General features: G+C 41.1%; 1 protein-coding gene across 1 annotated transcript in view; it reads left to right on the forward strand.

Annotated features, from left to right (window-relative positions):
• RAB3B (RAB3B, member RAS oncogene family) overlaps window positions 1-21,395 on the forward strand; it is a 60,050-nt gene that overhangs the window by 2,889 nt on the left and 35,766 nt on the right. The window contains exon 2 of the mRNA XM_023536828.1: window positions 5,007-5,234. Within this exon, the coding sequence (XP_023392596.1) occupies window positions 5,007-5,234 (228 nt within the window). The remainder of the gene's footprint in view (window positions 1-5,006; window positions 5,235-21,395) is intronic.

The following is a 21,395-nucleotide window of genomic DNA, read 5'->3' on the forward strand; positions in this document are numbered from 1 at the left end:
TCGCTTCTTGCTGGATTTTAGGGCTCTCGTCCTCCTCTCCCTACGTTTTCCTAGCTGAAGTTGGCTTCTTCCTTAGGTGCTTATTTCTGCTGCCTATCAGACTGAAAGTGTTATTTGTTTTTCACAACCAACCCTGGACAGCCATTTCCTTCTTTCCCCCAGCCTGGGACCAGACATGAGTTCCCAGGTGGTCCTTGGGCTTTCATCTGTATTGCTCCTCATGGAAACAATGAGCTACCCAGCTCTGTCATTTGTGTGACTGTCACAAAAGAGAGGGAAGATCTGATTGATGCTTATCTCACAAGTGTGCTTCTGCCTGCACCACTGTGCAGTGACCTGTCTGTTTAGATCTGCCTTGGGCAGCTGCCTGCTGGGATACTTTTTACCTCTCTTCCAAATGTCTATGTGGCCCCTGCCCATCTCTTGAGAAGATCTCCTAAGGCAGGGGTCCCCAATCCCTGGGCCACAGACTGCTACCAGTCCACGGCCTGTTAGGAACCATGCCACACAGCAGGAGATGAGCAGCAGGCAAGCAAGTGAAGCTTCATCTGTATTTTCAGCTGCTCCCCAGTGCTAGCATCACCGCCTCAGCTCTACCTCAGATTGCCAGGCGTTAGATTCTCATAGGAGCACCAGTCCCTGGTGCCAAAAAGGTTGGGGACCACTGCCCTAAGGGGCTTATAATGTGAAGGTACCTTTCGACTGAACCTCTCTGCCCTCTGCCTCTCCCTGTTCTCACACCACCTACTGGGAAAGCTACGCTGTGTGAACATAAACGGATGTTGACAGTACAGTATGGAAAGTGCTAGGAAAGAGATGCTCAGGGTACTGGGGATCCTTCTTTACTAACTCTAAAATTGTTGCAGTTTTTATTTTCCCGAAGCTCAGTCTAATCTGGGAGTCATTAGATAACGGAAATTCTGGTCATGATGCTCCCACAGACTTGCTGTGTGACTTTGGACAAATCACTTTGCTGTGTGGAGACTCAGTTTTTGACCTGTAGAATGAAGGGGAGTGGAACAGGCCAGGAATTGAAACTATTTTCTACTCTTGCTTCACTTCCCACTCTCACACCGATTAGACATAGCTAATAAAGGCAGGCACTTTTCCCGCAGATTCTACACAAGGCCACACGTATTTTTCTCCACGCAGTGTACATATGAAGCACACTTACATACGTTCTCTTATTTAAAATTCCCAGCAGCCTTGCGAGGTAGGTAATATTATCATATCACAGATGAGGACACTGAGGCTCAGAGTTTAAGTGACTTGCCCAAGTTCATACGTTGAGTTACTAAGAAAACTGGGACCAGAAACCAGCCTTTTTGTTATGTTAAAGCTGCCACTCAAAAATCCCTTCTAATTCCAGAAATCTAAGGGTATAAACAGCTGCATCAGAAAAATGAAGCAATAATACGACATTTACATCCATAGTCTGGCACGTGGCAAATGCTCAATACATGTTTATCGAAAGGAGTAACACGCCCTAAGGATTTACTATAGGTCCAGTGTTGACAGGGTGTAAGAATGGATACAACTCAGCTTATTCAAGAAGGAAAGGCAGACAATTAATTGTAAAACCAGCTCAAATAATGGAGCCTAGATCAGGGAAAAGACAGTTGATCAATATTTGACTGCAGAAGTAAATTAAAAGGGCCAGTGAAACAATATTTATTAAGTACCACCCACGGGCCAGGAAACCATAACAGATTATTTACATATGGTAACTGCTCATTTTATTTGTGCCACAGCTCTGTGAAGTAGGTGATATTTTCTCTATTTTACAGTAAAAATGCTATGACTAGGAGAGGCAATATGACTTGCCGAAGAATTCAGCTGAGGAATAGAGCAGCGGTTTTGAACTTTCCCATCACACTGCACGGTACTAAATCTAGTCTCAATTGTTAGCTATGAGGCTTGGCCAAATCCTCTTAATTTCTGGCTCTCAGTTTCCTTCTTGATCAAATGAGAAAAATAAATTCTGTCCTTCCAATTTTATCTCCCACATTTATTTAAAGGATAAAAAAAGATAAAGGGCACGAAACTGAGATAAGGATTAGTCTGTGTTTCAGTAAAGTTACTCTTCGACCAGCAGTTCCACTGCTAGGATCTCTCCTAAGTAAATAAATAAGAATGTGAACAAATATTTATGTAAAGTAATGGTCACTACGGTTTAATTTATAATAATTAAGAAATGGAAAAATAAATGTATAACACTAAAGAGTTAGTCATATGACATGTCTATAGGATGGAATATAGCGTAGTCAGTTGAAATGATACTTATGAAGAGTTTTAAAGGTCTCAGTAAAATATTTATGATATAATGTTAAGTGAAAAGGAGCAGGATACAAAACTAATGAAAGTATGATCTTAATAATTAAAATATGCATAGAAGATATAGACTAGTATGTATAGTATGTTATCATTTATATGTAGATTAAAAGTACAAACAGACCTCTATGCTGATAGATGCAAAGACTATCTCTGAAATATATATAGATTTGTAACATGTTTGCCTCTGGGGAGCAGAACCAGAGACTAGGAATCAGGGGTAGAAGCAAGATTTACTTTTCACTGTAAACCTTTAGGTTTCACATTATTTATTTTTTTTTATGCTAAAAACTAAGAAAATAATGCAAACTGCAGATGGTGACAAAGTGGTACTTACAAGTAGTAAAAGTTTTTTAAAAATGTTTTCAATGTGTGTATTACCTTTTAGGTTAACAAATAATAATTTGTTATAGTTTAAAAATAGATGGCATTTCGTTGCATCCCAAAAATAAGGGAGGAATTACACTTATAATGTTAATAATGGCAGTTGCTGGATGGATAGGATGTCTGGTAACTAAATTTTTCCTTTTTAAACTCTTGTGTTTTACTTTTGTAATTTTTAAATTAGAAATATATACTTTCAAAGTAGAAATTTTCTCTTGTAAACAAAGATGTCTGGCAGCAGAGCAGAGGATAATGTGAAGTCATTGTGATTGCTTCTCTTGTTTTAGGTAGAAAAAAGTGTAATTCCATTGAATTGCCAATTCTTGAAACAGGCTCTGCCTTTTGTACCATGAAAACTGAAAAGTTAGGACTATGAGAGAGTTTATACACCCTCCCCTCCAATCTCACTTTCTTCTTCCATGTAAATGTTATGCCTCAGTCTCCAACGGTCCGGGTATGTTCCACACCTACCTAGTGAGCCCTGTCATGGGGCAGATTGATACAAGGATGTGGCCCGGGGTCTCAGATAAAGGCTTGAGAGCTGGGAGAAAAGAGAAGGAAGAACAGAAGCCACCAGAGGCTAGTGGTGGCATATTTAAGGAGATATTATTAAAAGGCTGCTAATAATCCCACATGTTTGTCTGACCTTTCTTCAAGAGAGCTTTAAACAGTCTACATTTGTCAGCTGCTTATCCTTACAGCTCACCAGAAAGGCCCATAGAGCTAAATCTATCAGTCTCTCTTTTCTTTTGGGGAAAAAAGTAGGAATTCCTAAAGGCAGTGACACCTGGGCATTATCTCATGTTAGGGTTGTCCTCGCACGCTCCTGTGCCCACTCACCCAGCCCATCTGAGCACTTGATGCTGGGCACAAGAAGAGGTCGCAGGTGGAGAGTGTATCTGTGGCTGGTAAGAAGCAATTAAAGATTCAAATAAGACTATGGGACCAAGTGCTGGATTATGGAGTTCAGACCCAAAGTGTTTTAAAAAAGGAGAGGATGGTGGCCGGTCTGAGAGAGCTGGGGTCTCAGGGAAGGCCTGGCATGTAATAAATACTTGCTGAGTGAATGAATGAATGAATGAATGAGTGAGTGAACAAATAAACAGAGGATCTAAGCTTTGAAGGATTTAGAATAATAAGACTTATGTTCACAACTGTGTGGGATTTACCAGTTTATTAAGGTCTTACTCATTGTTATCTTGTTTGAGTCTCATAACAGCCCTGTGAGAAAAGCAGAACTAAAATTGTTCTCCCCATTTTCCAGATAATGAGTTTGGGTCCCAGAGTAATGACGTGACTCATATTAATTCGGCACACATTTACTGAGTGCTGATTATGTACTAGGACTTGTGCTAGAAGCTAGAGGTGTGGAAATGAAGTACATTAAGTCTCAGATGCTTGGCCTAAAGGAGGAGCTGGACTAGTAAACGTTTCTGAAATGATACAAGTGCCGTTAGTGTGCTCTGGGAGCACAGGGGCAGGACTTCATTTAGATCTACAAGGATGAACAGGAGCTCATTAGGAGGAGATAAGTGTTATAGGCAGAAAGAAAGAATACATGCCTAAAGGGACAAAAGCAAGAAATAATGTGGCATATTTGGAGTAAAGCGTAATTTGGTATAACAGTAACACAGATTGGTAGGGAGAAGGCTTAGGGGAAGAGAAAGTTTAGAGAGTTTATGCTTTGGTTAGTTGGTTCTTTGTGAAGATGAATAGTTTGGGCTTGATCTTTAGAGCTGTGGGGAGCCATAAAAATTCTTGAAATGGGAATGATAGCCCTGTCCTGGACATTTATTGGAATGTTCATGTGTTTGCTGTTTTGGCTTTTTTTCCCCCAAAACTCAACTCAGGAGCTGCCTCATACAGAAGTCTCCTTGACCATCATGCCTCCAAGTTGGATTAGGTGTTTCTTGTGGGCTTCCTCAGCTAAAGCTTCTCTGCTATCACTTATCTCCTGCTTATATATTCTATTCTGTGGCCACTCAGAAGTCAGATATCATGTCTAATTTATATTTGTATTCCCCAGGCCCAGCACCGGGTTTGACCTAGACCAAGGTGCTCAGTAAATATTTGCTGAAGGAATAAATGGGAGGAGCTGGGTCCCACCCCAGTCCTGATACAACATTGGGACAGGTGCAGTGATAGAGTGATTCTTAGTAGTGTGTGTTTCCTCATTGATGCTGGGGTAGGGAATGAGTATGTGACTCTAGCAGAGTGACCATTAAAAAACACTGATGACTCAGGGTGACACTGGAAGTGTGTTTCTGAATGACCACAGGTCTCTCTTGCAGATGGCTTCCGTGACTGATGGTAAAGCTGGAGTCAAAGATGCTTCTGACCAGACTTTTGACTACATGTTCAAACTGCTCATCATTGGCAACAGCAGTGTTGGCAAAACCTCCTTCCTCTTCCGCTATGCTGATGACACCTTCACCCCAGCCTTTGTCAGCACGGTGGGCATTGACTTCAAGGTGAAGACAGTCTACCGTCATGAGAAACGAGTGAAGCTGCAGATCTGGGTGAGTCCTGGGCATCTTGGGCAGGAATGTCCTGAGAGGTGACTAGTGCACTGGTACAAAGCCTGCGAGGTGGAGCTAGTTTGAAACTTCTGGGTCTTATGGCATTAGGCACCAGTGCTGTTGCTGGTCTGGCTCCTGGTCTGCCCCCTTGCTGGTTTTATACAGGTTTGCTCTCCTCTGGGGGTTCAGGTAGTTCTGCTGCTTAAGAAGATCTATCCTGGCCTGTATGAATGAGTGACTGAGAATCTGGGCTTTGGAGTTAGAGACCTGGATTCAAATTCCAGTTCTGTCACTTATTAGACATGGAACCTTGACTATATTACTTAACATCTCTAGACAACCCTTTTCTCTTTGGAGATTATGACAGCATCTACATTATAGGGGCATGGGGTGCTTAGCATAGTTCCTGGAACATAGTGAATACGCAATAAATGTTTGCGACTGTCTCCATAATCTATCACTGCATAACAAATCACTTCAAAACTTGATGGCTTAAAACAACAGCAATAATTCATTCAGATGATCTATATAGAAATAGATCAGTTTCTACAGATCAAACATTTGGGAGTGACTTAGTTTCTGCCTTCTGGCCACTTATGAGGTTGCAGCCAGATGTCAGCTTGAGCTTCAGTCATCTGAAGCCTTGAGTGGGGCTGGAGGATCCCTTTCCAAGGTGGCTCTGTATTGGCTGTTACTAGCTGTCACGTGTCTGGTACTGGCTGTTGGCAGGAGACCTTCCCATGTGGTTCTCGCCACAGAGCTGCTTATGTGTCATCATGGCATGGCAGCTGGCTTCCCCCAGGGGGAGAGATCCAAGAAATCAAAGAGGAAGTGGCAATGTCTCTCATTACTTAGCCTTAGAGTATTTTGTTGGTCACTGATTCAATGTAGGAGGAAACTACACAAGAGGATGAATCCTGGGAGGTAAGGATCATTGGGGACCATCTTGGAAGCTGGCCACAGCTATTATTGGTATTTACCAGTGGTATTAATAAACCATAATCATATTTGAGATGATATAGTAACATGTAGATCATATACTTTTTAATAATGAATTAGCACCAAGATTGAAAATTTTGAAAATCTGCAATTTAAAGTATTCAAAACATGTATTATTATCTGTGCATTCATCTTGTTAAATGTACATTAATACATCATACATATATCTTATTGGTATAGTCTATATATAGCATTTTTCTTTTTACAAGTTATTTCCATATATTAATATTATCTCACAAGTAACTCCATGAGGCGGATATTATTTTAATACACTCCTATTTTACAAGAGAAAAAATTCAAACTCAGAGAGTAATTAACTTGCCCTAGGTTGACCACACAGGTATAAAGTGGGATTCCAGCTCAGATGTTCCGATTCTAAATTATGTTCCTTTTTTCTCTACACTGTAGAGAGGCACATTAGGCCTTATAGAGCCCATATTTTCATGTATGATAATGCTAAGTATTAACATAGAGAAATAAAAGTTTATTTTGCTCATTGAATCTCTATTAAAAGCATTGAGGAATCATAACTCATTAGAAATGTGAGAAGCTGTACATTTAGTTCACTGGTTCTAGAAGCGTGGTCTCCAGATCAACAGCATTGTTATCACTTGGGAATTTGTTAGAGATGCACATTCTCAAGACCCTCCTCAGACCCACTGCACCTGAAATTCTGGAGTGTGGCCTAGCAATCTGTGTTATAACAAGTCTTCCAGGTGGTTTGGAGGCAGGCTAAAATGAAAGAATCACTGATCTAGTTTAACTACCTCATGGTAAGAACCAATAATCACTTATTAAGTACCTATTATGCAGCCAATGCACAAAAGGGGTGAGAACACAGGGTATTTGGGGGCATGTGAGCAATACCTTGAACAAGGCTGTGAAAGAACAGGGAGGGGTTGCTGAGAGAGAAATTTTCTGGAGAGGCTATCAGGCAGAAGCTTGGGGGTCAGGGAAACCTTGCACAACAATACAGAAGGTTCTTGCCATGCGCCAGAGGGTACATGGCTGATGATTTTCTTGGGAGCTGAAGAAACTATAGAGTTTATTTTTTATCTATGAAGATAAAATAAATGTTTACTGATATTTACTGTATGAATTGACACAGTTGTCTTCATCTGATCTCCACATCAGTTGGTCACATAACCTACATTCAAAAAATCTTCAGGTCAGAAGAGACATTTTCCCCTTCTAAGGGGTTGGCAGTGGTGTCTTCTTCACTCTTTTATTCATTTTCAGCCCTTGTGAGCTGTTGCAGTTTTCCCGTACCTGGTTAAGTAGATTTATTGATTATACTACCTAATTTTAACTAACTGAACCCTCACAATGGATATGAGACTTTAAAAGAGTCTGGCAACGAAGCCTCTGATTGAAGAGTGTAGCACGAATGAGCACAGAAAATGGCTGAACTGATGGTTCTCTGACTCTTAGCACAAGTTCATTGTCAGCCATGTTTTGAGGTAAAACCAATGACAATCTAGGTAGATCTGACACAGTTAATCACATTGCTTTTGCTAAAAAAGTTAGCAAAGGGTTTTTGCGTGCATGTGTGTGTGTATGTGCTTTTCTGTACCAAAAAAAGTTTTCTGTATTGTTCATAAAGACACTAAAATGTAAACATTTAAATATTGTTTGTCATTTTTATGTATTTTAACATCTTTATATATAAAAGTAGACATATATGTATATATAACCTAAGGACATATATAAATATATGCCTACATTTTTCTTACTTAACATGAGTATAAATTTGGAGAGCACTACCATAGATATTAGGGAGCCATCAAAGGGTTTTAAAAGATCAGATTTGCATTTTAGAAAAATCTCTGGTTTCAGTTTAGCAAGTAAATGGAAGTGAGGCAAAGAAACCAGTGGTTTGGGTAAGTTATAAGGGCCCAAGCCTCATGTATTAATCTGCTTGAGATACCATAACAAAATACCACAGACTAGATGGCTTAAACAAAACAGAAATTAATTTTCTCACAGCTCTGAAGACTTAAATCCAAGATCAAGGTGGCAGCAGGGTTGATGTCTGGCAAGAGCACTCCTCTTGGGTTGCAGACCCCTGCCTTCTTGCTGTGCACTCACATGGCCTTTCCTTGGTGTGTACACATGGAGAGAGAGTGGGCGAGTTCTCTGGTGTCTCTTCTTAAAAGTATACTAATCCTATCAGATAAGAGCCCCAACCCTTATGACCTCAATTAACCTTAAAGACTTCCTTAGAGCCCCCATCACCAAATATAGCCACACAGGGGTTAGGGCTTCAACACATGAATTTGGGGACACAAATATTCAGTATGTAACACTACGACAATGACAAAATGACTTTAGGGATGGAAATGAGGAGAGAGATTTGAGATAGATTTAAGACTAGAATTTACAAAATTTGATGATCAAGTAATTGTACAGGGAGAGGGAGGAGCACTTATCTACTCATATATATTTACTTTCATATAAGTTCTGGGATTTTTTTTTTAAAGCTATGCGAGCTTTGGTAAATCACTTCACTTCTATGAATAGATAATATCTTCAACTATAAAAGTCTCACAGGTTTGTAGAGGGGCGTGGCTACATGTGATACATAGTCTTATGCCTGGCACATATTAGGAATACAATAAGTTAGGTTCTTTCCTTTCTCTGCTTGTGATTCACATGCAAATGGTGACTGGGACTCCCAAGGCTTCCCACCTGTGGTTGCAAGAGTGCTGGAACAGCATCCAGGGACTCACTAGCACAGTTTGAAGTGTTCAGTTAAATTTCTCCAGCTCATTTGATCTCTCCCAGGGAATTTCAGAAGACCATTGTCAGGATGGAAGGTGGAGGGGGAAGAAGAGGAAGATATGAGCATCGCTGAGCAGGACCATCCACAAAAGGAGTTTCTGTCACTTCTGAGGAATGTTAGATGATGAGCACATTGGTAGTGCCTTGTTCCCTGGAGTCCCTTGCCATATAGGTTCCTGAGAGCCCTTTCTGTTTCCTGGGAGGTTAATTATTGTGGATCAGAGAAGAGGATCTTCCTGGAGAGGTGGGGGTGGGGAAGAAGTCTCATTAATAGAGAGTGAGAGACGCACAGATGTGAAGGGAGGGAGACCTGAAAGCTCCACAACAACAGACCTGACTAGAGGCCACTTGCTGCTTGGCGCTGGTTGCCAAGCAACCCCTGGAGACCTGTGGGAAGAGATGAGCTATAGTGGGCCTTTCACTACCTCCACGTGGGGCCCATTGCAGGGACTATTGGGTCTTGTGCTGGTCAAGGGAAGAATCCCAGGGTCTATGGGAGGACTGAGCTGACCATGGACTTTGGAGTCCTGGGTCCAGTCTTGGCTCTGCGCTGCAGCCATTGTGTGATCTGGAGTGACCCTTCCCCTCCATAGGCCTACCTATCAAATGGAGAAAATAATTCTTGCTTTTCTTACCTCATGGGCTGTTGTGAAGATCAAGTTAGGAAGTGGAAAGGAAAGCCCAAGGAAAGCTATGAAGCCTTCAGTAGATCATGACTACAGATATTGTCAGCTATGAGAATTCATCCTGTATGTGCTTTAAATCATTCTTCGTGTCTTTTATACCTTTCCCTTGATCCAGGGAGGTAGTTATCTCCTTAATGTGTGGTTGAGGTCAGAGATGTCAAGTTACTTGTGTGGAGCCAAACAGTAAACTTCATTCTTTCATTCATTCTAGAGATATTTATCTGATGCTCTCTCCATACCAGACATCATGCTAGCTGTGGGGAAATGCCCTTCCTGCTGTCATGGAGTGTACACTCTAGTTGGGAAGTATGTGAATAAAAAATGTCTGATTTCATCTGTGGTAAGGGCCCTCCCTGCAGGAAAAGAATAGACTTGTTTCTAACTCAGGCACTGGGACTCAGAGCTCAGGAATCACTGTGACTTAGGTGTCATCTCTGGGCTTGCAGCTGGAGTTCAGGCTCAACACTATTCATAATGTAAAAAGCTAGCTTAGCTGATGACCTTCACCACATCAGCTCACCCCAGGCCCGGTCCCTGACAGGGGATGTGCTAGCAGGAATCTCCATCGTGGAAAGACAGAAACTTCTCACTCCCACAAGTGAGGCTTTTTTGGTGTCCTGCGTGTCAAGAAGACTTTATTTATTTTATGTTATTTATATTTTTTTTACAGTAGAAAAGAGAAGTTTTATCAGAAGGGAAAGTACACTTCCAGATGTGGAAGCAAGCCTGAGCAAGAGAAGTGTGGCTCAAAAGGCCAGAAGACTTTAAAGACAGTAGTGTCCCATGTGTCTGGGGTTACTAGTATAAAGACTTGGAAATGAACCGGCTGGCCTGTCCAGAATTCTTTTATTGAGGGTTCAAGAACTCTGTGTTTTGTGAAGGATTTATAAACCACAGTCTTTGCTCTTGGGCCAGTCCTGGAGTCATTGTTCTCCTTCCTTTTTTATTTTCTCTTCAGCTCCCTGCTCTGAAGCCATCGGTCACTATGGTGCTTATATGTACCTCCATTATTCTATTTGTTTTGCTGTGTTGGTGATGATTTTTTAAAAATAATGTGTATAAAGCATCAACATAGTGCCTGGCACAGAGTAAATACTCAACATATAGTAATTTTTATTAAGCTTCTACGGAGATCAAGAAATGATACTCCTTTTCTTCCCCACTTAAGTTTGGAATCAATTGAGAGATAAATGCAGGAGTCAGGGAGATGGAGAGTAATGGGACAGCCTTATTACTAATAAAAGCTAGGATGAAGCACATGGCCCAAGTCTTCAAGGCAGTGAATCTTGCTAATACTTTACGTTGGAGTCAGATAGACATTCAAACCCAATCACAGGCCAGCATGGGTCGCTAGCTGCAATTAGCCCATCCAACATGCACCCAGAGTCAAAGTCTGTGTCACCCAGACTTACTAATTCTTCATGCTGAAAGCATCCCACCCGCATGTGTAGTAGAAGTCTCCATGGACAGTCTTCCTCATGGAAAGGGAAAGGAAGTGTCCCTCTGCCAACACCTCTTTTTATAATTGAAAAGATAGACAGAAGTAGCATTAACTCCAAAGGGAGGTTGCGCAGAATGATGACACTTGGGAAAATAGGAGTCTTCAGAGATTTCTTGAGAATTTTGAATTCCACGGTGATAAGAGTGATTCCCTATGTACCCAGGAGCTGAGAATAACAAGACTAGGTTAGATAGAGACAGTCAGTTAGGTTCACTTACTAGCCGACGACCTTATTCCCACACAGCAGCCCTGATGAAATTTTAGGTTATCACATGGCTTTGGAGTCACTTATAAATATTAAAACTAACAGATATTTAATCTGGGAATGTCAAAGACCTATATTTTGGGGCTAGTATTATAAGCGTACAGTAAAATGTAATGAAGCTTAGGAATGTAGGAAAGATAATTATATCAGAAACTTAGACTAAGGAGGATTGTGGCTCTTGAGCAGTCATTTAACAAATATTTATTATGCCAGACATCGGGAATAGAGAAATTCATATGAATATGACACCTTCTCTACTCTCCAGGAACTGGTGAGACCAAATTTACCTCTAACTCCAAAAGTGAAATAAAATGAGTAGCACAGTTTTCTTGTTCTGGTTAAGGAAGCAAACTAGAACATTAACAGAGATTGACTTTTTCCTAGACTATGAGAATTTATAATAACGGATTATTGTATGAGATCGGGCAGCTGACTAATGGGCATATTAGTCAGCTGCCCGATCTCATACAATATTAGTTTCCTATTGCTGCTCTTACAAGTCACCACAAACTTAGTGGCTTAAAACAACATATATTTATTATCTTACAATTCTGGTGGTCAGAAGTTCAAAATAGGTCTCACTGGGCCAAAAAAAAGAGTGTTGGAGGGCTGCATTCCTTCTGGAGGCTCTCTGAGAGAATCTGTTGATCAAGTTGCCTTTTCCAGCTTCTAGAGGCCCCCTGTATTCCTTTTCTTGGGGCCCCTTCTTCCGTCTTCAAAGCCAGAGGTATAACATCTTCCAACCTCTCTCTGACCTTCCCACTTTTCTCTTATAAGGATCCTTGTAATTATCTCAGACTCACACGAATGATCCAGGATAATCTTCCCATCTCAAAACCTTTTGCCAGGCAAGGTAACATATTCACAAATCCTGGGGATTAAGATGTTGATATCTTCGGGAAGCCATTATTCTGACTACCACAGCATCTGTTAATAACATGGAAAATATCTAATATAAATCACCCCTAGCCTCAAGTTCCCGATCCTCTGGTTATAACCCCCTCTGCTAAGTGCCTGAAATCATTACTGTTTGTGTTTTAGGCTTACGCTGCCCACTGAGAAGAATGCCTGTCACCTCGTTAGGTGCCAGTGAGCCTATGAATTTAGAGCTCATCACAGAGGCTGAGGTAGAGAGAGAGATCTGAACTTTACTAAGGGCCCATCACTAAATCTCCTAATATGTTCCAATGCTGCTTCTGCCACCTTCAAGAAGGTGAAATCTGGCCACCTGAACATAAACTGAGTCTCTCAACAGAGGGACTGACTGAGGGGCAGCACAGAAGAGGCTGGAGACCGAAAAGGGACACTGGGGCTCTGACAGGTCTCTATGGCTCCAGGAATATGGAGACAGTTCCTGAATACCATGTTCCATATTCAGCTCTTATGATAATCAGAACTGATTTTCCTAAGCAGCAAGTTTCCTGGTGTGGCTGCAGAGACACGTGGACACTTGCATCTCTCCGATGTTTATAGGAGCCAGCTGCTAGAGGAGGTTTGATCTGATCTCTAAGATCACAACAAAGACTATGGGAAGTCAAATCAGAATGGCAGGCAGTAGCCTGATTGTGTAATTTGCAAATGTCTTAACTGATTATTCAAGGAGCCTCCGTTCTTTAGGGCCACCAGTCCCTTCCCTCCACCGACATTGGTGTGGAAGAAAAGGAAATAACCTACGGGCCATTTGCAGATTCATTAATTCAATAAACATGTGTCATGGGCCTATTATGTGCCAGGCACTGTCATAAGAGGGCGAATAAACAGCTATAATATAATATAAATGACATAATAAAGGGATGAAGAAAGTGCTGTAGGAATACAGAGAAAGGAGCTGCCACCTCTGCTTGGGAAAGTTATTTTAGGCTTCACAAAGGAAGGGGACACTTGAGCTGGGTCTTGGAAAATAAATAAGAATATTTTAGGTTAATGTTGGGGGAAATCTTTATAAGCAGACAAAAAGACATTTGCAAAAGCATGATTGCTTTCAAGGACCGATTATGTGCCTGGCTGTGGTAGGCTGTGTAGGGATTGGTAAGACTCAGGAGCACTCAGTGTAGCAAGAGAGATATAACATGTACACAAATATAGATGATGCTACAGACATGAATGATGTCTTGAGAGAGGTACAGAAAATTTTAAGGGAGTTCAGAGAAGAAGTGCTCCCTCTCAGCTTGAAATATCAGGGAGGGCACCTTAGAGGAGGTGGCTTTATGGTAATGAGGGTTGTCTCCAGCAGATAATAACATCTTTAGAGGTGGGGCTGTCCATCTCATTCATCTCTCTAGCTCTGTGGTCTAGGCTGACCTCCGATTTTTGACGCAGCAGCAGAGCGCTGACATTCCTGGCAATGATTTACATGTTCGGGAAGCAATGCAGGCTGTGGTTAGAACCATAGCCTTTGGAGTGAGCCCAGACCTGTGCTCCAAACCTATTTCTGCCATTGTCACTTTGTTCAGTCTCATTATCTCCTTGCGCTTCACTTTCTTCTTTCTAAAATAAGGATAATTTTAGTAACAACCACATAGTTATTGTTGAGAGAATGAGATACGATAATGCTTAACCTAGTGCCTGGTACACAGTAAAATGATCACTAATTGGTAGCCTTTATTATTATTAACTCTTGTTATTCTTCTCAGGTGTTGACTTGTGGAAACAAGGAGTCTGGATGTGATTGATCTGAGCTAGACTTTGTATCCTTTTAAGGAACTGATGCACATTCACCTGAATTCTCTCTCTGAGTTGAGAGCTCAGGTTGGTGGCTGAATTTGTAATTTGCAAATGAATTAACCAGCAATCCTCATAGACTATTCAAGGAGTCTCTACTCTTTGGGGCCACCAACTTCTTCTCATCACCTGAATTGGCGTGGAAGAAAAGGAAATAACCTACAAAAAAGGAAATATTTTCCTTTCTCCCTCCCCCCTGTCCTGATGGTACATGCAATTTAATTGGGGAGATAAAACAAATGAGAAAACTATAAAGAGCTAAAATGTGTGGTGGCGAGTGAATGAAGTGGAAGTTTAAAAGAGTTCAGTACTGGGTAGAGTTGATAAGAAAGGCCTCTGGGAAGGGAGGCGAGAAGCACTGCAGGATGGGGAAGCGGGGTATAATGGAGACAGACATTCCAAGCCAGGGGGTCAACATTACCTGAGGTGGGGGGCAGACATTAAGGGAGGCAGGGTGAACTATAGTGTGCTTTGTGCAATGTTCCTCTTGTGAAGTGACTGAACTCCTCCCACTTTTCCCAGTCACAGCTCCTGCCTCTGCCCCATATACCATGTGCTGTAGCCATTCTGGCCACAGCAAACTTCTATGTGTTTATTTATTTATTCATTCATTCAGCAATAGTTACATTGTATGCACCAAACATTCTTCTAGGTGCTACAGATACAGCAGTGAAAGTAACAGACAAAATCCCCTATCCCATATTCTCCTAGACTGATGATAAACAAGTAAAATATATAATGTGTTCTATGATGATAAATACTCTGGAGAAAAAATAGCACGATAGGGGATAGGACGTGAGGGGTGTTTATAAATTTAATCGGGGTGTTCAAGGTAAACTTTACTGAGCAGAGGGGATGGATTTTTGAGTAAAACTCTCAGGGAGTTGTAGGATATTTGGAGGAAGCGTGTTCCAGGCAGAAGGAACAGCAAGTGCAGAAGCACTGAGGCAGGGGTATGCCTGGCATGATCCAGGGAGAGTAGGAGGCCGGCGCAGCTGCAGCGTGGGAAGACGGCTCAGAGATGAGGCTAGAGTGTCCGTAGGAGGACCAGACTGTGTAGAGCCCTGGAGACCTTTGTAAAGGCTTTTGGATTTTTTAAAAAACAACTTTATTGAAATGTAATGGTACATATTTAATGTATACAATTTGATGAGTTTGGACATATGCAAACACTCGTGAAACCATTACCACAATCAAGATAATAGATATATTCATCACCTCCACAAGTTACCTTGTGTCTCCTTCTCCTCCCCCCGCCTCACCCCCTTTTTTTGGTGGTAGGAAACTTAACATGGGATTTATCCTGTTAACAAATTTTTAAGTGCACAATACAGTATTGTTAACTATGGGCACTGCGTTGCACAGCAGATCTCTAGAACTTATTCATCTTGCATGACTGAAACTTAGTGTCAATTGAACAACTGATATAAACATTTTTCTTTCCCCCTAGCCCCTGGAAACCACTGTTTTAGTCTTTGCTTCTGAGTTTGTCTATTTTAGATATCTCGTATAAATAGAAGCATTGCCCTTTTGTAATTGGCTTATTTAACTTACCATAGTGTCCTCCGGGTTCATCCATATGTTTGAAAATTACAGAATTTTCTTCATTTTAAAGGCTGAATGTATTTCATTGTGTGTATATATCACATTTTCTTTATTCAGTCATCTATCAATGGACATTTGGGTCGTTTCTATATCTTCACTATTGTGAATATGATGCAATGAACTTGGGAGTGCAGATATCTCTTTGAGATCTTGATTTAAATTCTTATGACTATATACTCAGAAATGGGATTGCTGGATCATATGGTAGTTCTATCAAAGGACTTGAATAGACATTTCTCCAAAGAAGATATATAAATGGCCAGCAGGTATGGGCCTCAAGGAATACGTTCCAAGACTCCCAGTGGATGCCTGATAGTACCAAACCCTATATACACTGTTTTTTTCCATACATACCTATGATAAAGTGTAATTTATAAATTAGGTATAGTAAGAGATTAACAACAATAACTAATAATAAAATAGAACAATTATAATAATACACTGTAATAAGAAGTGTGCGAATATGGTCCTTTTCTCTCCCTCTTTCTCTCTCTCGCTTTCTCTCTAATAACCAATTTGATAACCAAGGCTGCTACTAAGTGACTAACAGGCAGGTAGTATATACAGTGTGGATACACTGGACAAAGGGATGATTCATATCCCAGGTGGGCGAGAGAGGGATGGCGAGAGATATCATCACGCTACTCAGAATGGCACGCACTTTAAAACATATGAATTGTTTATTTATGCAATTTTCCTTTTAATATTTTGGGACTATAGTTGACCTCAGGTAACTGAAACTGTGGAAAGAAAAGCCTCAGATTAAGGGGGGGACTACTATATATGAAAAAATGCTCAGCATCACTAATCATCAAATAAATGCCAAACAAAACCATGAGATATCACCTCACACGTTAGAATGGCTATTATAAAAAAATAACAAAAGATAGTGTTTGTGAGGATGTGGAAAAATTGGAACCCTTGTACATTGTTGGCGGGAATGTAAAATGTACAACCACTATGGAAAACAGTATGGTAAGTCCTTGAAAATTTTTAAAAGACTTTGAGTTTTAGTCAGAATGAGATGGGTGGGTTTTGAGCAGTGGAATTAAATGATCTGACTTACATTTTTAAAAATACTTTATTTTTAGATAATTTTAGATTTATTGAAACTTTGCAGTGATAGTACAGAGTTCCCATATATCCTTCACCTAGTTTCCCTAGTATTAACATCTTATATAACCATAGTGCATTTGTCAAAACTAAGGAATTAAAATTGGTACATTATTATTAACTAAACTATAGACTTTATTCGAATTTTACTAGTTTTTCAACTAATGTCCTTTTACTGTTCCAGGATGCAATCCATGTTGGATTTAATAATATATTTTTAAAAATTGAGATATGCATATATCATAAAATCCCCCCTTTTAAAGTGATTTTTAGTATTCACAAAATTGTGCATCCATCACTAATTTCAGAACATTTTAGTGACTTACATTTTAATATTTAATAGGATTGCTCTGAGGCAAGATTATGCCTGTTTCAAGAATAGATGATAAACAGGCAAAGGACAGAAGCAGGAGAGATCAGCTAGGATTTGTAATTATCCAGGCAGGGAATGATGTTGGCTTGAAGTAGGGTGGTGGTTGTGGTGGTAGCGAAGGTGGTCAGTTTCTGTGTATACGTTGAAAATAGTGGTGGCAGAATTTGCTGATGAATTGGATGTGGGGAGAGAAGGAAGGGGAAGAGTCGAGAATGAGGCTGAGGGTTTGGGCTGAGCTACTGACAGAGATAGGGAAGACTGCAGGGAGAGCAGGAATTTGGGAGACAATTGGGGGCTGAGTTATGCTGAGATGCCTGTTAGATAACCAAGTAGAACTATAGAATAAATGAGTCTGAAGTTCAAGGTAGAGGCCCTGACTGGAGATATAAATTAGCAAGTCATCAGTATTTAGGTGGCATTTAAAACTATGAAGTCAAAAGAGATCAACAAGGGAGGGAAAGAAGATAAAAGTTCTAAGGATGGAGCCCAGTGACATTTCAGCCTAAAATGTTGGGAAGATAAGGATCAGCAAAGGAAAATGGAAGGGGAAAGTGTGGTGTCTTTGCAGCCAAATAGAGTTTTACACAGGAAGGAGAGATCAACTGTGTCAAATGCTACTGCTAGGTCATGAATATGAGGGCTGAGAATTGACCACGGGGTTTAGCAACATGGAGTTCATTGGCAACCTGATACGAGCTGTTTTGGTGGAATAGTGGGGATGAAAGCCTAGTAAGAGTTGGAGAAGAGAAATCGGAGACATCAAGTATACATGGCATTTTCAAGGCTTTTTACTTTTAGGAAAAGGAAGCAAATGGGTGGTAGCTGAATGTGAAGGGGGAAGAGAAAAGAAGTTTGTTTTTTGTTGTTGTTGTTTTTTTTTTTTTATGATAGAAGTAGCAGCATGTTTGTGCGCTGATGGAATAATCCAATAGAGATCAACAAACCAAGCAACCGACAAAGAAACAAAAACACAAAACTGATGCTATAGGAAGAAGAGGAGAATTGCTGGGACAATATCCTTAGTTGGTGAGAGGGAATGGGATCATAAGCAGAGGGTGAGCCCTTGCTGGGAGCACAGAGTGTGTGTCCACATTAACCAGGGAGAGGGAGAGGGCATGGGCACAGGTGTGGCTAGGGGCTACATGTACTGGTAGGGATGCTCTTGGATATAAGTTTCTGAAGGAAGCAAGGTCACCAGCTAAGAGTGAGGATGAGGGAAGAAGTAAGAGGAGAATGTTGTCTAGGAAGGTGGGAGAGTAAATACGAGAGAAATAAAATTCGATTGCTGATTAAAGTTCCACTTGAAATTAGCAATCATAAATTTAAATTTATGAATTCATGAATCTGAAGCATGGTTATGTGTTTTTCTCCAACTGTGTCCTGTTCTGTGGATACAGTCACAGAATAGGCAGATAGTTGGCTTTAATGAGTGTTGTTTTGCTGAGTGAATGTGACAAAGCAAAAGAGGGCCAAGGGAGCCAGGGGTGTTGTAGGGAAGCCAGTGTCATAATTGACCAGAGAATTCAAGCTGGGCAGAGAGAGAAGTGAGGATACAACAGGGAAAGGACAGTGAAAAGATGGTAGGGGTTGAAGACTGTTGAGACTGGAAATTTAGAAGGAATGAGCTGGGAAGATCATAGAGATCTGAGAGTAAGGGGCTTGAAATTATTATTGGCAATGACAGGGTGCAGAGTACGATTGTGAGAGTGAGTGCCTGAGGTAGGGTCAGAGATCAACACCACTGGAGGAGAGGAGTTTGAGGAAATGAGAGCCTGAGATGTAGGAAGGTTCATCTGTGTGGATATTGAATCACTAGGAATTATGGAGAAGGTAACAGTGAATCAGGAGCTGTTCACTGGTCAGCAGAGGGATATGCGGGTGGCATAATTTCATGATGTGAGAGTCAAAGCTGGAGGTGTTTTGTTTTTTGAAGGAAGGAAGGAGAATGATCTGGAAGCAGGGGTGAGACGCACATGCAACACGTATCCCACCTCCTGGCCCAGTGATTCAAAGGTGGTGAGAGAGGAAGCAACCATCAATTTGGAGGCTTTAGGGGAAGCCATGTCCTCAGGGGGAGCCAGGTTTCACTTAAGCAAGGAGGTGAAGAAAACATCCAGAAGAGAGGCTGAGGAAAAAGATTTTTTTTGATGCCTGAGTTTCAGAAGGCCCAAGGAAAGCTTTCAGTGGGGAGAGGAGGAGATAGGATTAGAAGAAATGATGTACAGAGCTGCGTGAGAATCAGAGTCCAGGGATGAGGATGGCCTGGGAAACTTGGGCATCTTGCCATGATTAAGATGAATAAAGGGATAAAGGTGCAACAAAACAAATGATAACACAGATAGATGGCCTCGAGGTAGGCAGTGGTTGTGTGGGGGACTCGGGAAGAGGAGTAAGGGCCTTCCTTCCTCTTGATCTCTGCTTTTAGAGGCCCAGAGGCTGATGAAGGTGTCATTCTTACTCTGAATGCCTGGTGCCCCTCTTGATTTTACATATCAATAATTAGCGTAGCAACTGCCAATTATGAAAAATGTCTTCACCTCTAAAATGGGGTTGATAATATCTCCCATAGGGTTGGTATGAGCTGACAGTGGCTTGCTCAGTGCTTTTATCAACTCATTTCATCCTCACAGCAACCCTGTGAGCTAGGTGTTATTATTATCACTATTTTCTAGATAAGTAAACCGAGGTCCAGAGAAGTTAGGTATCTTCCTCGAGTTCACCCAGATAGTAAGGGGCAGAGTCTAGATTTGAACTGAGAGCCATCTGACTTCAAAACCTATGTATGCTCCATGCCCTATAGCTCTCCCTCTTTGTAATATTATCACATAGGTAAGAACTTGGGTGCTTAGAAAGTACTCAGTGGATGGTGAAAATGTTAAAAGTTATAATTTATTGGACAGCAACTATACATTGTGCACGTGCTTTACATTACATGCATTTTTTGTTTATTTTAATCCTCACAACTATTCTACAAAGAAAAGATGAGGAAAGTAAGACTCAGAAGTTAAGAAACTTGGCCAAATCTTACCAAGACTAGTAAATAGCACGGCTGAGATTCAAAATTAGGGCTGTCTGCTGCCACAGCTTGTGTTTTGTTCACAACCAACTGCCTTCCCCAGTCTTCCCACTGCCCTGTGATACCCCATAGGTGGCTGAGAGTCAATGTCACAGCTAAAATTTGGAGCCTCCAAGCAAACGCATTCAGAAAATGATGGGTTATCTATTGCAAACTATCTCCTGTTTGCTTTCCAGCTCTCCTCCCTTTCTGCTAGCCTTCCTCTCTCTCCACCCTACTACAGCTTCACAGGTGATTAATGGGCATCCCAGGTTGTGTGACACTGATATGTAGGTATGTAATTAAGTGACTTGGCACTTAATATAGTGGTCTGTAAGGAGCTGCTGCATGTTCTGGCACAGTGTGAGATGAGGGGTAGGGGCCTGATTCGTTTAGCTGTTGTATAAGTAGAATGAGCACATGGCACCAGCAGTGTGACAATTAACAATGTTTCTAAACCACAGCTTCCTCAGCTGTTTTAAAATAGGAATAATATTTATAATATTATAATAATATTTATACACAGTAAAGATTAAATGAAATAATAAAAGGAAAGGAACTAGCACGGTGCCTGTAACACATTAAGTGCTTGATAAATTATCTTAAAGTTACAAAGTGAGTGGTCGAGCCAGATAAGTTCATGAGCGTTCTACTGTGTGGTACTGTTGTGACTGATCTTGGTTACAACCACTTTTACGATTGTGAGCCATGGAGTTTACAAAGTAGAGAAATTAGATATGATTCGTGGCCCTTTTACCCCCATTTTCAGTGGGTGGAGAGAGCAGCAGTGCTCTGCCCCTGAAGATGCCCAGTTGCCTTCAAAGGTGGGAGATTCTTCTAGTTTATTTGGATCCTGTCCGATGTGTTGCTAAGGGCAGAGGTGGGAGTAGAGGAGGCCATTCCACTGAGGATTTATCATTTCTTTCTTTTGCAAACTCCCCCTTCCCCCACACCATTGCCCCACACCTTGGGTTGCCAGGTGACAGCTGGAAACTTATTCTCTCTGTACTCCTGTGCTTCTCACTTTCCTCTGTGAAGTCTGTCGACTTTGTGCTAATGATG

This window comes from Pteropus vampyrus, unplaced genomic scaffold (assembly GCF_000151845.1).
Source record: "Pteropus vampyrus isolate Shadow unplaced genomic scaffold, Pvam_2.0 Scaffold170, whole genome shotgun sequence".
Taxonomy (NCBI): domain Eukaryota; kingdom Metazoa; phylum Chordata; class Mammalia; order Chiroptera; family Pteropodidae; genus Pteropus; species Pteropus vampyrus.